This window comes from Anoplolepis gracilipes, chromosome 9 (assembly GCF_047496725.1).
Source record: "Anoplolepis gracilipes chromosome 9, ASM4749672v1, whole genome shotgun sequence".
Classification (NCBI taxonomy): Eukaryota; Metazoa; Arthropoda; class Insecta; order Hymenoptera; family Formicidae; genus Anoplolepis; species Anoplolepis gracilipes.
In genome coordinates, this window is record NC_132978.1 from 12,678,697 (window position 1) to 12,693,885 (window position 15,189).

At 41.1% G+C, this 15,189-nt stretch overlaps 2 protein-coding genes across 2 annotated transcripts in view; one reads left to right on the forward strand and one right to left on the reverse strand.

Moving 5' to 3' along the window:
• The window catches only part of Cue (Low-density lipoprotein receptor repeat domain-containing protein cueball), a 62,584-nt gene that overhangs the window by 31,690 nt on the left and 15,705 nt on the right, over positions 1-15,189 (forward strand). The window lies entirely within an intron of this gene.
• Dab (DAB adaptor protein) lies at positions 978-14,737 on the reverse strand. The gene is made up of 7 exons (XM_072899090.1): positions 14,472-14,737; positions 11,310-11,524; positions 11,078-11,221; positions 8,647-8,799; positions 8,141-8,386; positions 7,682-7,942; positions 978-7,590 (listed from the first exon to the last, which is right to left on the reverse strand). The coding sequence occupies exons 1-7, from the start codon at positions 14,506-14,508 to the stop codon at positions 3,304-3,306; spliced, it is 5,343 nt and encodes a 1,780-aa protein (XP_072755191.1). The 5' UTR covers positions 14,509-14,737; the 3' UTR covers positions 978-3,303.

The window sequence follows — 15,189 nt, forward strand, 5'->3', positions numbered from 1 at the left end:
CGGAAAAAAGATAGACGAGACGCGAGAATACTGGCAGACGTAGAGAGCCAGGGACGGAAGGGTGGGAGGGTGATAATTTGTTAGCGTGTGCGCACCCCCAAATGCGCGAAATCCCGTCGAAGTGCAGCTCGTACGGCGCATTGTTTCCTTGTTTGCCAGGTGTTTCGAGCACCGCGGCCGAGTGGAGGCCACGCCATTGTTACGAGAGAAGTCGTGCAGCCGCTCTCTCTCTCTCTCGACAAAGCCGGCGATCTAATGCTCTTTTATTGTGCATTGTGTGCGGCCGAATCAAGAAATGGGGAGGCGCGCGCGCACACATACGCGGGAGCCGAGGGATGTGCCGATTTTGATTGTGCGATCTGAGAACGTCGATGACGATGTGGTCGTCACCTCGACGACTGGCGCCTTTATTATTTGTCATTTTGCTTTTGTTAAACATGAAGAAAACCCTTCTCTTTCGAAAGAACAGAAACAAGTTGACAATTGTTTGATTTTAGGCATACGCTATAAATTTGATGAGAAAGGAGATCTCTATTTATTTTTAACCTTTGTTTTAATGAAATTTATTTTCATTAATGGAATAAATTTGATTCTTATATTGGTTACGTCTTTATTAAAATTCGTTTGTTAACTAGCGGTATACAATAGTATCGAAAATTCTTACTAAAATTTTAATAGAAAAACATAAACAAAATTGTAAAATTAAAGAACCGTTTCATTATTAAAGATTAAAGTAGTAATTATTAAATTGTATATACTTACAGTGTTTTATCTTGTGTATTAATCAATCGAAATCCATCGTTAATCGAGCGAGAATTTCCATAAAGTAACCATTTCACGTATCACAAAAGTTTATTGTATATCTTTCTTGAATATTTGAATCAATTGAAAGAAAAACAAACACGATGCTTAAGCTTATTTTTCTCTTGGTGTGAAAATAATCTATGTATATATAATATCGATCTTATTGCTTTATCATCAAAAGATTTAATTTTTGAAAAGCAAAACCTTTTTTTTATTGTAGCGTAATTTAGCAAGATTAACACAATTTTTAGGCTTGAAATACGTGCATTTGTAGGCATCGTTCGAAGAGCGATTCTCGATAGGGAAACTGTTCAATATATACTGAACTTTAAAAAGTTTTAAAATCTTTACATTACTGTTGTCATCATAATTATTATTGAGTGCTAAAAAGATATGTATCACTGATACGTATTCGCTTCATTTTATACATTTGCCGATTTTTTCGCCAACGTTGACTTCCGCAATTTTGCGGAATTTAAAAGTATCTGTACAGATATCTTAAGAAGTCGTATGTAAAAACAGCGAGATAAATTTGCACGATTATATATGTATAATTGATTAGCCGTATTAATAAGTTTCTTTGAGGGAGGGACAAGGAATTGAATTGCCATTAAAGCGGTATTGTCGTTATCATTCTGATGCATACTCGCAATACAGTATCCGAGTAATCATTAAACGGTGATAAATAATTTACTACTATTATTACATAAATACATACAGTGTGTGTATGTGTAAAATGTCGGCGTGATCGCTGTATAATTCGGTGATTAGCGGAAAATATTTATCAACATAAATCACGCAAGCACAGATTAGCGGAGAATTTATTAGCAGTAAATCTTGATAAACAACGCGCCTTGCATATAAGATCGGATTGATCAGGCAAAAAAAATATATATATAGATTTACATTATTAATAGTTGAAGATAATAAACTGCTTTGAATCGTTTTATAGGATATTTTTATTATTGTAATTTTAGAAACATTGAAAATAAATAAAATTAAGTTAGAAAAAGAAAAATAATCTTTCAAAATAGGAAAGAAGTTAAAATATCATATGTGTCGAATCATTATCGCTAAAATTTAAAAGTTCTAATCCTTTGTAGAACATTATATTAAAACTCAATTTTATTATATTATAAAAGAATGATTCGAAATTACATTATTCTTATATAAAATAATGTTAGAAAATGAAATAACCTGTTTGATATTTTTCATAAAGAATTTGTTCTATCAATCTGATCTTATATGTGCATAAATTAATATATATATATATATAAAATTGTTCATACATATCAGACATAAAAAGCATGACGAACATAAAATAATAATTGTCTTTGTAAATATAATTTTATCATTCTTTATCTAGATCTCTCATAACTGACAATGAGAGCAATTTTGATCGGTAGCGTAACCGAAAAGCGAATCGATGGGAGCATGCACAGAAGGATACGTGTTGTCGTTGACGATGAAAGTTTTTACGAACGCCTAATGCAACGTAATCGATCCGTGCTAGTTAAAAATGTATAAAAATCATGTTTTGATTTCTCCCAAAAAACGCGCGCTATCGGTTTATTTATTCTTTCGCGAAGCTCCCAACGAACGGTTACGTACACGTGACTAGAGAATTGTTCGTTCAAGAAGACAATTAAAATTAAACTGCTCATTGGCAAATCAGAAACGACATCAGAAAAATCACCGCATCGTTTCACAATAAATATATATAAATTAAATATATAAATAAATACATAATTCAATGTTAACAATTATCGATTTCTGCGATTACGCAAATACACAATTGTATTAAATCACATATTGATATCTCTCTTTTCCTCACACTCTCTCAGCAAATCGATCCTAAACACACCAATAGTATTATATACAAATTCGTTAAAATAGTGACTAGTTTCTTTGTGGAATGGTTGTTTTTTGTAATTTCATTATTAGAACTTTCAAACATAAAATTATAGTCGTTAATTTTCGAGCATTTTAGTTTTTTCTTTGTGAGCAAATAAATTTATATTTTTGCTAATAAATGCGGACATAAATATTGTAAATTATCATGGCTAAAATATACAAGAAAATGTAATTGTATTAATAAATTCTAATCTGTCAATCACAGTGAGCGAGAAAAAAAAATTTTCGAAAAAATTTCACAAAACAAGCGTAACGAAAACGTAATAGACAACGATATATAATATAATACTTCCGTATATTCGTTCGAAGCTTTTTTTCTCAATTTCGCTACATTAAAATTGCTACAGCTGAGTCTTCTGTCAAGAACCACGTGTACTGTTTTATAGCGAGAAATTCATTTTTCACGTCGACGTTTTCTCAGTACGTGACGAACACCATCCCATAGTCCCTCGTTCTCTCTCATTTTCTCTCACACATGCGTACACACACATTCAAGTTTCAATTATCTAACCCATACCGATGTCACTGAATTCAGTGCGGGATTTTAGCGATCGTTACTCTCGTCGTTCGTCACGTTTCGACAGATCAGTTGAAGAAATCATCGCCGTCGAACGGATCGCTCTCTCTCGCAAAGATATTCACCGACTCCGATTTTCGTATATACTGATCACCCCTAGCAGCCTTATTATTATTGTTATTATTCCCCGGTCCGTATTTTCCCTGCCTAGAATTCTTTAGCGGCAACGTAGTGGCGCGATGATCCGGCACATTGTCATCCAGCTCGGACTTGAAAACAAACGCGTCGTCGTCGAATCTCAGATCGCCGTTGAAGAAAGAATCGCGACCGCTGTCCTCGGAGACGAAGCCGTCGACGGGCTGCTGCGGATCTTTGCTGGCGTCGCACGGCAGCTCCTCCGGTGTGGCCTTGAAATCGGACGACAATCTCGGTCGGTCAGACGCGTCGCTGGACGCGCTGGCCGTGGGCGTGAGATCGTCTTCGAAATAGCTCGACCGTTTGCCGTATTCCCGGACACCAATATCCCGTCTCGGGTGATCCTTGGGGCCTCTGATGCCGGAAGGACTCACGGGGGGCGGTGGTTCTCGCTTCTGCTCGGTCATCTCCAGTCGTACGCGTGTGTCCATCGGTGCCAACGGTTCTACCGCGCCCGGACCGGTACCGGACGGCTCGACGTGTTCGACGCTCTGCGCGAAATCGTCCTCGAACGGGCTCTGTGTCTTCTGAGTCTGTCGCGTTTTATGCCTGGCTATCCGCTTGCGATGCATCGTCTCGCTCTTCGAATCGGGACCCTCCGACCAGTACGGTCGCTCCACCCAGCTATCGTATTCCTGGTCGCTACCCCAGTAGCTCTCGCGACTCCTGGATCGCTGCGAGGGCCGTAAATATGGATCAGAATCGTTATCGCTGCATTCAGACCTGGAAGCGCCACCAAATTTGCGCGTATCTGGATATAGCATGTCGCTGTTGCGACCGTCGTTTGCGCTGTTGGGCCTCTTCGGCCAGTGTCTCTTTCTGCCAGCTGGATTATACCTTGGCGAGTCGTCACCTGGACGTTCGGAACCGTATTCTTCGTCCCAGGACGAAGGGTAATCGTGAGGTCTTTCTCTGCTTTCACGATAATAATAATACGCTTCTCTCATAGGATAATCGGCGTCGGGAGGCCCTCTTCTGCTCCAGAATCTACTGTCCTCCTCCCATCGTCTTCTCTCGTACCTTCTTCTGCTCCATCGATCTTCCTCGTCGTAGCCCATACTCTCTTGACTGCCGAACCGATCCTCCTCGTTCCACAGCATCAGTTTCCGCTTGCGCTCGTCGTCGTAATACGAGCCGTGGACATCGTGACTCCAGTTGCACCGTTGCGGCGGCGGTTTTGGCCGACATTTCCAGTGCACCTCGTATTGATCTTCTTCGTCCTTATAAGGCTGTACCTTTCGATGTGGATACCGTCTCGGACCTTCGTCCTCCCACTGACCTTCCTCGTGCCAAGGTGACGGATCGCGCGGCCGGTGACTGCCCCCACTTTTGGTCCACGGTGCTCCGCGCGACTTTCTGCCCATCCTCTCGCGGAAGCTGCGGTCTCGCTTTTCCCCGTCCTCGTAAAATGATCTATCCTCAAAACCTGGTGCGTCAAATCTCGCATGCCGTCCGGACCAGAACCTGCCGTCTCCGCGTCCTCTACCGTTGCTTTCCTCGCTCTCTTCCTCGTCTTTCCATTCGTTATCACTGTCTCCCGAATGCCGATATCCGCCGGTACCCTTGAACGGTACTTCCCTGTGAAAGTCCTTGCCGTCTGGAGACCACGGTGAAGTGCCGCCTATCGATCGTTGCCCTTCGCAGGACGATTTATCAGACGAACCAAAGATGCCCGTGTCAAACTTGGCCCAATTGCCGTCCTCCTTGCTGTCGTCCTTGTCCGATCGCGTCGTCTCCGAGAACGGACAGAACATGTCCTCGAATCCTGAGGATGAAGGTGCCTTGATATCCTTATCGCTATGCATACCAGTATTCAGCATCTTTATTTCCTCAAAGATATCCATCGCCACGGCCTTTAAATCAATCGAATCTTTCTTAGTCGAAATATTCGGGCTCGATGGTGGCGGGAGATTATCAGAGAATAGATTTAGCAGTTCTATTTCGGCTAGACTCTTCGGCTGTTGAGACTGTATCACTGGTGACGTCCCGGCAGAGTTCATCGTTTCCTCATCGTCTTTTCTAATCGGTAACGGTTCTGGTTCGCCGATAATCTCACGTAATGCGGCATATCTGTCGCTTGACGTCGACGTCGAGGATTTTACTTCCGAGGATCTTTCAGCAACGGACGAACCGTTTGTCTCTTCGTTGAGGATGTCTGAACCGACTTTATCAGACGACGTGCCATTGGCATCGCTTCCTTTTTCGGAATTATCCATTTTTTCCTCCGCTTCCATGTTGGTTTGCGTCTTCTCCGTGTCGTCTTCGACATCTATTTCCGTCTGCTGAACCGTGGATGAATCGGACGTGATATCCGCATCCGCCACTACTTCGTTTTCCTTCTCAATATCTTTATCTTCGGTTTCTACCAGCTTTTCTTTTTGTTCCGTCAAACTTGCGAGGGAGTTAATCATCGTCTCGTCCAGTTTTGCCGAGAGTTCTTCTTTTAATAAATTCTCGTTCTTTGACGATGATAATTTGACGGTTAAACTCGTCAATGAAGTTATTGAATCTGAAGTGCTTTCGCTAACTCGCGCTTCTGATTGGATCTTCTCTTCATCAACTTGTTCGCTTTCGTTGGATGCTTCTTCCATCTCGATCACATCTTTTTCCTCCTTCTGTTCTATCTGTTCCATTTCCAACAGCTCTCTGAAAACCGCGTATTTATCGTACGTAGAATCTTGCTTCGGTTCCGATTCGTAATTAGATTTGAAGAGTTCTGAGCATGTGAAAGAAGTCGAACTTGAGCCTGTTGTCTCGAGCGATTTCGACGTCAGCGATGACAAGGACGAAATCGCAGGCTTAGACGAAACTGGTTGTTCCTTCATAGTCGTCACAGCCGGATCCGCAGTTTCCGTATCATCGGCAACGGTTTCTTTCGTCGACAGACTCGCCAAGCATTGCGTGAGTTGTGTTAAAGTCAAACTTGTCAGCTCCTGAACTGTCATGCCGAGACTGGAGGCCAGCTCATCCAGATTCGTCCAGGATGATGTCAATTGGCTGAGCGTAATATCGAGCGATGGTTTCGTTTTTTTAGAATTCATAACCGAAGTAATGCTGCCAGTAAGTGACGCAGACGACAGTGATGTTGTACATGGTATCATCGTGCTGAAAGAGTCCTCGAAAGCGGAGGCAGTGGTCGTCGTAGCCATAAAATCCGATTTGGCGGACATCTGCGGAGGATCTGGATTGAAGTTATCGTCAAACTGATGACCTTTCGTGTCCCTCGGCGGACTTTTATTTTTGTCTCTGACGATTCTAGTGGGTGAGGGCGAGGAAGTCTCGCGTTGCGGAAAATCGTATTGGAAATGTCCGTCCGTGTGGGGCGGTCTAGGCGGTGGTCTCGTGCCTCCGCGAACGCTCTGTTTTTTCGGCGGCAACGGTGGCGGATTGATAAGGATACTACCCGCACCTCTGGGCGGCGGTTCCGGCACCAAATCCAACTCCGCGCTCGAGCTAGACAGCCGCGAGTTCGCGTCTGACGAGCAAGACCGAAGCGGCGACGCCGGCGATTCATTCGTCACCGAAAAGTCCACCGGAAACTGCTTGCTAGACTCTACGGAATGAGATTTGCCAGCTGGGAGATCGATGTCGAAGTCCTTCTTTCGCATGGATTGCAGATACTTCTTCGGACTCGGCAATTTCACCAGCGCCTGTGTCGATTCTGTGGAGTCTCTGTCCATGCTGCGGAGAATCGAGCTTCCTCCCGAAGTTGTAGATACGACCGTTCCTTTAGATGACGTCGTTTCTTCCGGCGGCAAAGATACCGAAAGAGGCTGATGATGGATCGATCTTGCAGCTGTCTCTTTTTTCGGCGGCGAATCGATTCTCTGCTGGGAAGATTGATTCGCCTCATTTTCGTCGAATTGATCGAAGTTGGCGAAATTGCTGTTTTCGCTATCCCTCGATTCATTCTGCGTCTTGGTGGATTCCAGAGAATCCACGGAGGTTGTGACATTGAAGTTCGTTGGGAAGCTTTCGGTCGAATTTGTAGATACTAGATCCTTGAGAACTTTCTTCGGCGGGTTCTTCAGATGTTGAAAGAAGTCCTTTTTGTCCACGTAAGGCTTGATCAAACCTGTCCCTAAAGGATCTAGCTCTGTGAATACGTCGATCTGCGGGCTCTTCGTCTGAGTGTTCCGGGGCGTAGTCTCCGCCGAGCTCTATAATATGAAACATACGCATCGTGTACACTTTCGAGAAGATGTACTTATTGAAAGCAGAACAAAAAGCACGTATAAGTTTGATACTTACGTCCTCCTGATCTTTTTTCGTCGTCGAATTCTTATTCAAGTTTGTCAGCTCAAGATTGTCGCCTTCGTTGAAGAGATTCTCGGTATCCTTGTCGAACCAATGAACTGTACTCTGCGGAGGTGGTGTTTTACTGACTAATGTTGTTGCCGGACTAGAAGTAGTTGATACAGGCGGTACCGGAACAGTATGTTGTCGCTCTAAATGTCCTCTTTTTGTCGATGAGGGTGGCGGTGGTAAAATCGGACGAACTGTATCTTGAAGCTGTATTAAATACGAGGAGATACAATTAGAACGTCGTATAAAAATATCGTATCAAAAATTCTGTTTGCTATAAATATTATATACAACTGTAATAAAGATTGAATTCGCTTTTGTTATATTAAAATATACTAACATTTTTTTCGATGCAATAATCATATACTACAGTTTTATTTTATTAAATGAGAAAGACAGTCGTACCTTCATGTTTGCGAAAGAATCACCGAAAGGATCGCTTTCGAATAGATCGTCAGACGGCACGGGATTTTCTGGTGTGATTTTGTCCATTTGATGGATACCTTGCTGGAGCGAGTTTAATTCAAATTGCAGATCCAGCAAATCCGCAATTACACCGCTCTGCGACTCATTCTTGCGATCGGCAGGCTTGTCGACCTCGGAGCTAGTCGAGCGAATTCGATGAAACGAGGATTCGGTACTTGCTGCACCCTACAACAAATTGTTATAATTCGTATGACTTTTATTAATTACATTCACGTGATCACGACATGTACGTCATTTTTCTTATTGTTAGTTATCGATTTTATTAATGGTACTTTTAATTGATTTTAAAAAATACGGATCTTGTAGATGTAAAACATTATTATATTGCATGGAAAATGAAGAAACAGTTGAAATAAGAAAACTTGTTTGAGGGAAGAATTTTAAATATTTCGACGACAGCAATTATTTCAAGGCATTGAACTTACCTTGGTATCGGGAGCTGGCTCAACGAAAATGCCACCGGTGTGGAATTTAATCGCGTTAATGGCATTCTGCTCTATATGCTGTTTCGCCAACTCGATTTCCTTCTTCTTCAGCTCAAACACTACTTGGAATAGGTCTCGCATCGCTATCACCACCTGTTAAGCAAATTTTCATTTTTCGTCACTTGTGCGATACCGATTACGTTAAAACGAACGTAAACTATATCGTTGTTTGAAAGTAGATTTATCTCTTTGAAGGGAATTTTTGCTTCGAAAGTATTTACTGAGAAAGAATTTCAAGGATTGAAATTATTGAATTTTTCAGAAAATTATATCCTTCGCGAAAGATGTAATTGCTTAATAGCAATAACGAAATTTATTTCTTGTCAGTGAACTTCTTTATTCATCAATATTTTATTTAATATTTTATTTTTTAAGAATATTTTCAAATATGTGTTTACGGCGATTTTATTACATGTTACAAAAGAAGAAAGGTATTATAAGTGAATAAATTTTCTTTTCTTCGAATAGAAAATATCGAGAAGGAATAGGAATATCCACCGCCACGTGTAATTCCCGAAAGCCTGCTCCGATCGTTTATTCCACCCTCACTCGTGCCATCAGCACAACACCCCTCTGTTTGCCGCGATTCTCTGTAACGTCGGTTAAAAGCTCCAACAGCGTGTCAAACGCGACCACTGCCGTATATACGGGCAAGGATTACCGGAGTCGTTTACAGGAGGCGAGCGTAGAAATTAAACTTGGAAATTGAATGAAGGCCGTAAGATTGTTGAATTAATTTGCCACCTGTCACGCGAGACTGATTTCATTTTCGCGGGGATGATCGTCGCTATTGAATTGAGCGCGAGTTGAGGGCCCAACAACTGTGCTCTCAGCGATCGAGAGCGAAAAGTCTGAGCGCTCGGTAACAGAGTTAAACATATTCCCCGATTTAACGCAATCAATTACCCGTTGTAAACTTCTGCGTTGCGTTTAATATTCACATCTTGCTAAAAGTTGCCAGCATGTTAATGTATCGCGTGATTAACATTATAGCGCTGAATATTTTGCTTAATAAATATGTTGGAAAAGTATTTCCGCGATTATTTCAATCAGAAAAATATGAACAACCCTATTAAATAATTATATGCGTAAGTATATTCACTCTCGTTTGTATATGCGTAAGAAACGTATACATATATTTATTAAAAAGTCCAACATAACTAATATTACTAGAATTAAATTCTATCAAATGTTCTTCCAATCTCGATTACACTTCAATATTTTAAGTGTGTGTATTAATTGCGCGCAATCTTTGCTCTTCTTTGATACGGAAAAACGAGACGCTCAAAGAACCGCGTCGCTTAAATCGCGCGATACTTGAGCACAAAAGTGGGATATACTGGTAGATTTGAATATCAAGAAGTTGCCCGATCCCTTTGAGCGGTGTACAAAGTGAGCCGTGGATAATCCGACAACAATCTCCCGCGACAAGGACGAGCGAGGCTCGGCTCCGTCGAACCGAATACCGTAATGCAATTATTTACATACGCATCCGGGATTACGGTCGCGCGCCCGGGGTCGATATTGCTCCTCGGATTGGGCAAATATCATTCTAGACTTCACCCCGCCGGGGATGGGCTATCTCGCCGCGACGATTCGTTCCCGATAATTGACACACTTTAACCGTATTTGGCGATGTAGGAACGCGCGTGCATGAACACGGCCGCGAAGTTGTAATCGCTCGTGCGCGTTCTCGATAAATCTCGAGCTGCCAAATCGATCAATTCGATGCCCCCTTCCCCCTCTCCCTTCGTCTCTTGTATCTTGCAGGATTAAATTTTTGCATATTTAATTTACCGAAAGCGCATGCAATGCAGTCTTTAAAATAAGACGGTATTTTATCAGGGCTGGGAAGAAACGCGTTACTTGTAACGCCGTTACCGTTACAGTTACTTTTCTTTGGTAACGTAGTGATGACGGCGTTAAGATTATTTTTCTATAGCGGTAACGTAGTTACATTTTTTTTAGTGACGGTAACGAATTTAACTGTTACTTTTATCGTTACTTTTTATATCTGGAATCTATTCATGTAATATTATATTTTCTATTTTCAAAAACTTTTTCCTTATTATTTATAGTTTTATGGTTTTACACATTTAAAATAAAAAATTTATTGATATTTTATTAATATTTTAATTATTAATAAAATATAATAAAATATATATTACAAAAGTATATTTTTGATTTAATTTTTGGTCTTGTTTTAACATTAAAAAAAGTAACGATAACGATAACTAGTTGCTTTTTAAAAGTAACTTTCCCATCCCTGTATTTTATACATCTCTTTACATTATATTAGAGACTGCGGGAAATTTTTTTTAATACATATGTAAAAAAAGAATTATTTAGACTGATGCAAAGATGGATTTACCTGACTCGCCGCTTTATCGGTCTTGATGCCGAAAAACCGATGCCCGGTATCCGGTGAGCCGAAAATATAACCGAAGGCTCTCGAGTCACTCATGTCTTGAGCAATAAATGATATTTTATGCACCGGATGATGATACAGACAGTCCTGCGAAAGATAAGAATGTAATCATATATTATATCCGATATCCAGTATCTATATTTCAATATATGAATAATTTCGCGAATAAACTCACCCCCGTTTTTTCATCCCTCAAACGAAGCCCGTCTATGCTGACCTGAACGGCGATTCGTTGCTTGTGTTCACCGGCGGCGCGAATCGCCATCTTCAGGTCAGCCAAAGCCGCCTGGCACATCCGGTCACCGCGCGCTTCCGACACCTCCAGAATACCGATCAGTTTCGCCTTGAACGATACGCCCTCCCCAAGAAAGCGGGTTGGGTCATTCTTGACTGAAAAGGAAAACATTTTATTATTCTATAAATCAGATTTTCCGTGATTGAAGAAATGAATAAAATTAATTAGTAATTAATTAGAGACTAAATTAAAAATAATATCGGACAATTTTAACTGTATGATAATCGAAAAAATAAGGCCGTTTCGATCTTTCGATTAAATTTGTTGTATTTTCTTTTTTTAATGAAAAAAAAAACAAATAGAAAATAATAAAATATGTAATATCTGCGTCCCAGATGGAAAATTAAAATTACAAGAATTTCAAACAAATCTATTTATATTTTATATCGACTTATTGTGAATCAAGTATATATATTTCTCATGTACATAGATATATTCTTCTGAGACTTTTTTATTTTAGAAAATAATTTACATTGAAATAAAAAGTGGAATATAAAGTTATTTTAAGATTTAAAAAATCCAGGATCTCTAATCAGACAAAAGCATTCTATAGTTTTCTTTGAATGGTATCAACAAGTTTAAAGTCGTTTTCCGCAAATCGTTCTCGTTCCACATGATGACTAGTTGCCAAAGTATTAACGTGAAAGCCCACCAAACGGGAGGAACTCTCATTGCAATGTCACAACATGTGGGCCCCGCTCAGCCTCGCGTGAAAGAGGCTCGGATCGAATTATCGTATTTGGAACCGCGGGGGTTCGAGAAGCGATAGATCCAAATGTATTAAACCGATATCGATCGTCATATAACCAATTTGACCGGGCGGCATTGTAAAATGAGAGAACTCCGCTCGAGTGCCTCGATGAGAATGATCTGCCGTCAACGAAGAAGAGCGTTAAAATTAATAGCTCGGAACGGAAGCCGATAATTGGGTCGATACCTATTTACAGCTTAGCCTCCATAATAATGAATGTCATTTGTAATTACTTTATAGAAATGGAAGTAAAATATTATCGTACTGTATCGAAGTATTTAATATCTGGCAAACCTGAATTACGTGCATTATAACTTTGCGGTTTTGGCATAATTTTAGCAAAAATTTAATTAATACAATTTATAACAATGTATAATATAAAAAAGTTGTATATAATGGATATAATTTATTTTGTTTATCACACGCTTTGTGAGAATAATTGTATCAATGATATTGTTAGAGATGGTTCAGCAACAATGAAAATATATTTAACTACATACATAAGAGTAGGATAAATCTACTAATTTAAATAATACAGGGAGAGAGGCGTCAATCTATCCTAACTTTCTCTTTTTTTTTTCTCTCAACGGCTTTAGCTTCTCGCTACCCCTACGGTTTTAACGACCGAAGGTTGCTGCCGCGTTTGTTCAGAAGGTACTCGTCGATTTCGAGTGGAGAACGCCAACTGTCGGTACTCAAATATCGAGACTTCTTCACGCGCTCCGGGTTTCTTGCTTCTCTCCTTGCTTTTTGCGCCAGATGCGTCCTGTATTGCACTTGGCCGCGTATAACCCGCACCTCTTTCACAACAATTATTATTGCAGCCCGCGAGCAGAGACAACAATAAAGCAATCAAACACAGCAAGACTTTGAATCGAATTTTTATATCGTCGCGAAAGAATTTTTAAAAAAATAATAATACATTTTTCGCACATATTGTTGTTAACAATAAGAAGAAATTGATTTTAGAGACATTCTACCTCCTAAATTTTAAGAGATTAATATTTCTAGAACTTCTCTCTCTCTCTCTCTCATTTAATTACTGAATGTATGATTTTATTTATTATTTTTTGACTTTCAATAAATTCTGTCAATTTTTAGAATCTATATATCTAATTTGTCCATTTTATATGATATATATTGTGCAGTGAGATACGCAATAATGGAGCACTCAGACGTAACGGAGAACTTGTATTATCATGTGAACAAAATTTTTATTCGCAACAAATTACCGTCACCTTTGACATTTTCATTAAAAAAATCGGGTCGAAGAAGTCCGGCTCGATTCAAAATTGACTTTATTTATGGATATTCTATATTGTATTAAATGAAGGTCATAATTAAAAAAAATAACATTTTATGCAATCGGAAAAAAATACAGAATGATAAATTGCTGTCACTAACGTGACTCATCAGGACGCTAGTCTGTAAAAACATATGTATTTAGTATGACTTGCATTTTCTTGCAATTCGTTTAATGCCAGTTCTCCGTTTTCATGTCCTATTGAAAATGCAAATCAATATTTAATACTTTCATAATGCACAACTACAAATTACTAAAATTGTCGTGGTATTTAAATGTTAAATTAATGACAGTATGAAATTGACAAATGTCATTTCCCTCTAAAATGAATAGCATGCTCTTGCTGTAAAATCGTGTTAAAGTTATTAAAATTTTTTTTTTCTCTTTAGACAGCATTTCCTTAAGCTTTATTAAAATAATTAACTAATCGAGTGAGGAAAATAAATGCCTGTTTTCGCCCTGTTCTGTAAAAATTCAGTAGTAATCTCAAACACGCGCACGACACAGCTGTCGACATCTTATGGAAAGACATGCAGCTGACTCGCTCGAACGGTAACGTTTCCACAAGGGAGAAACTTTTCGCTTGTCGCGTGAATGAATTCGCTAGCCTACGGCTAACGGGAGGCTCATTTTTCGCGACCTTCGTGTCGCATGCGTCACACGCGAGATATGTCAGTTAATGAGTCGAATTGCGTAGCGAAATCTCCCGTGCGAAACGCAACGCAACGCAACGCAACATGCGGCTGTCCTTCTCGCCGCTAATACGTGGAAGCCATATTACGCGCCCCTAACCACCCCTAACGTATATACAGGGTGGTACCAGAAGCGCCGTTAACCCTTACTCATCGTCGGAAAAGACGAGAAACGTCGTAAAGTTTGAAGTTTTCGCGACAACTCTTTTACAGGTAAATTCGCACGTTTGATTTGACGTAAGACACGTCGCGGAGACTCGCCGCGAACACGAGTCGGAGTAAATCGCTCTACTCACACTTGCACGGACTGTTTTTTTTCCGTAAGTTCTGCATCGGTGGTCCCGCGTAGACGACGACGAGAGAGCCCCGAAGAACGGCACAGGGCACGACGAGAATTTTTCCCTGTCTTTCTTCTCGTTTATGTTGTTTCTCACCCTCCCCCTCTCTCGTAGAGCCGGTCTCCCTGCCTCGAGGTATACCCTCGTAGGTCGGCACAGTCGGGGATACGATTCTCAGCACGGACACATGTCGTAGCACATCAGTCTCACTCTGTCTCTCACTCCCTCCCTCCCTCTCTCTCTTTCTCTACCCCGCGCACTCTCTTAGTCACTCGACCCTCCTCTGCCTCTCTTTCTCTCTCTCTCTCTCTCACACACGCGCGCGCACTCTCGTTTTCCGTCCTTCTCTCGCACTATTACCCCCAACCGGTGTCGCACCCCTCCGTGTCGTATATATTTTCCGCGAGCCGAGAATGCGTAAGCGCTCGAGACTGGCGGCGCGTATATCACGCGTATTCGGTATACTCGGAACACACGCACCGCCTATCCACGCATCTAACGCGACGCATCTAGCGGCCAGCACCAGGATGTGATGGGACAAGCAGCAGCAGGATCGCGAGGACGCTCCGCGCGCCGCTGCCTGGCACCGGGGACACGGTTCCACGCGCGCGGCGGCGAGCGCGTGTATCCGCGCGCGCGACGTAAAAACGCGGAGGAAGTGACAGCTGCCTCCGCC

Excerpts from the sequence above, each read along its gene's own strand:
- Dab (XM_072899090.1), bottom strand. The coding sequence starts at position 14,508 with ATGCAGAACTTACGGAAAAAAAACAGTCCGTGCAAGT. Across the intron at positions 11,525-14,471 it reads AAAAAACAGTCCGTGCAAGT|TCAAGAATGACCCAACCCGC; the intron begins GTGAGTAGAGCG and ends TTTCCTTTTCAG. Across the intron at positions 7,591-7,681 it reads CGAAAAAAGATCAGGAGGAC|AGCTCGGCGGAGACTACGCC; the intron begins GTAAGTATCAAA and ends TTCATATTATAG.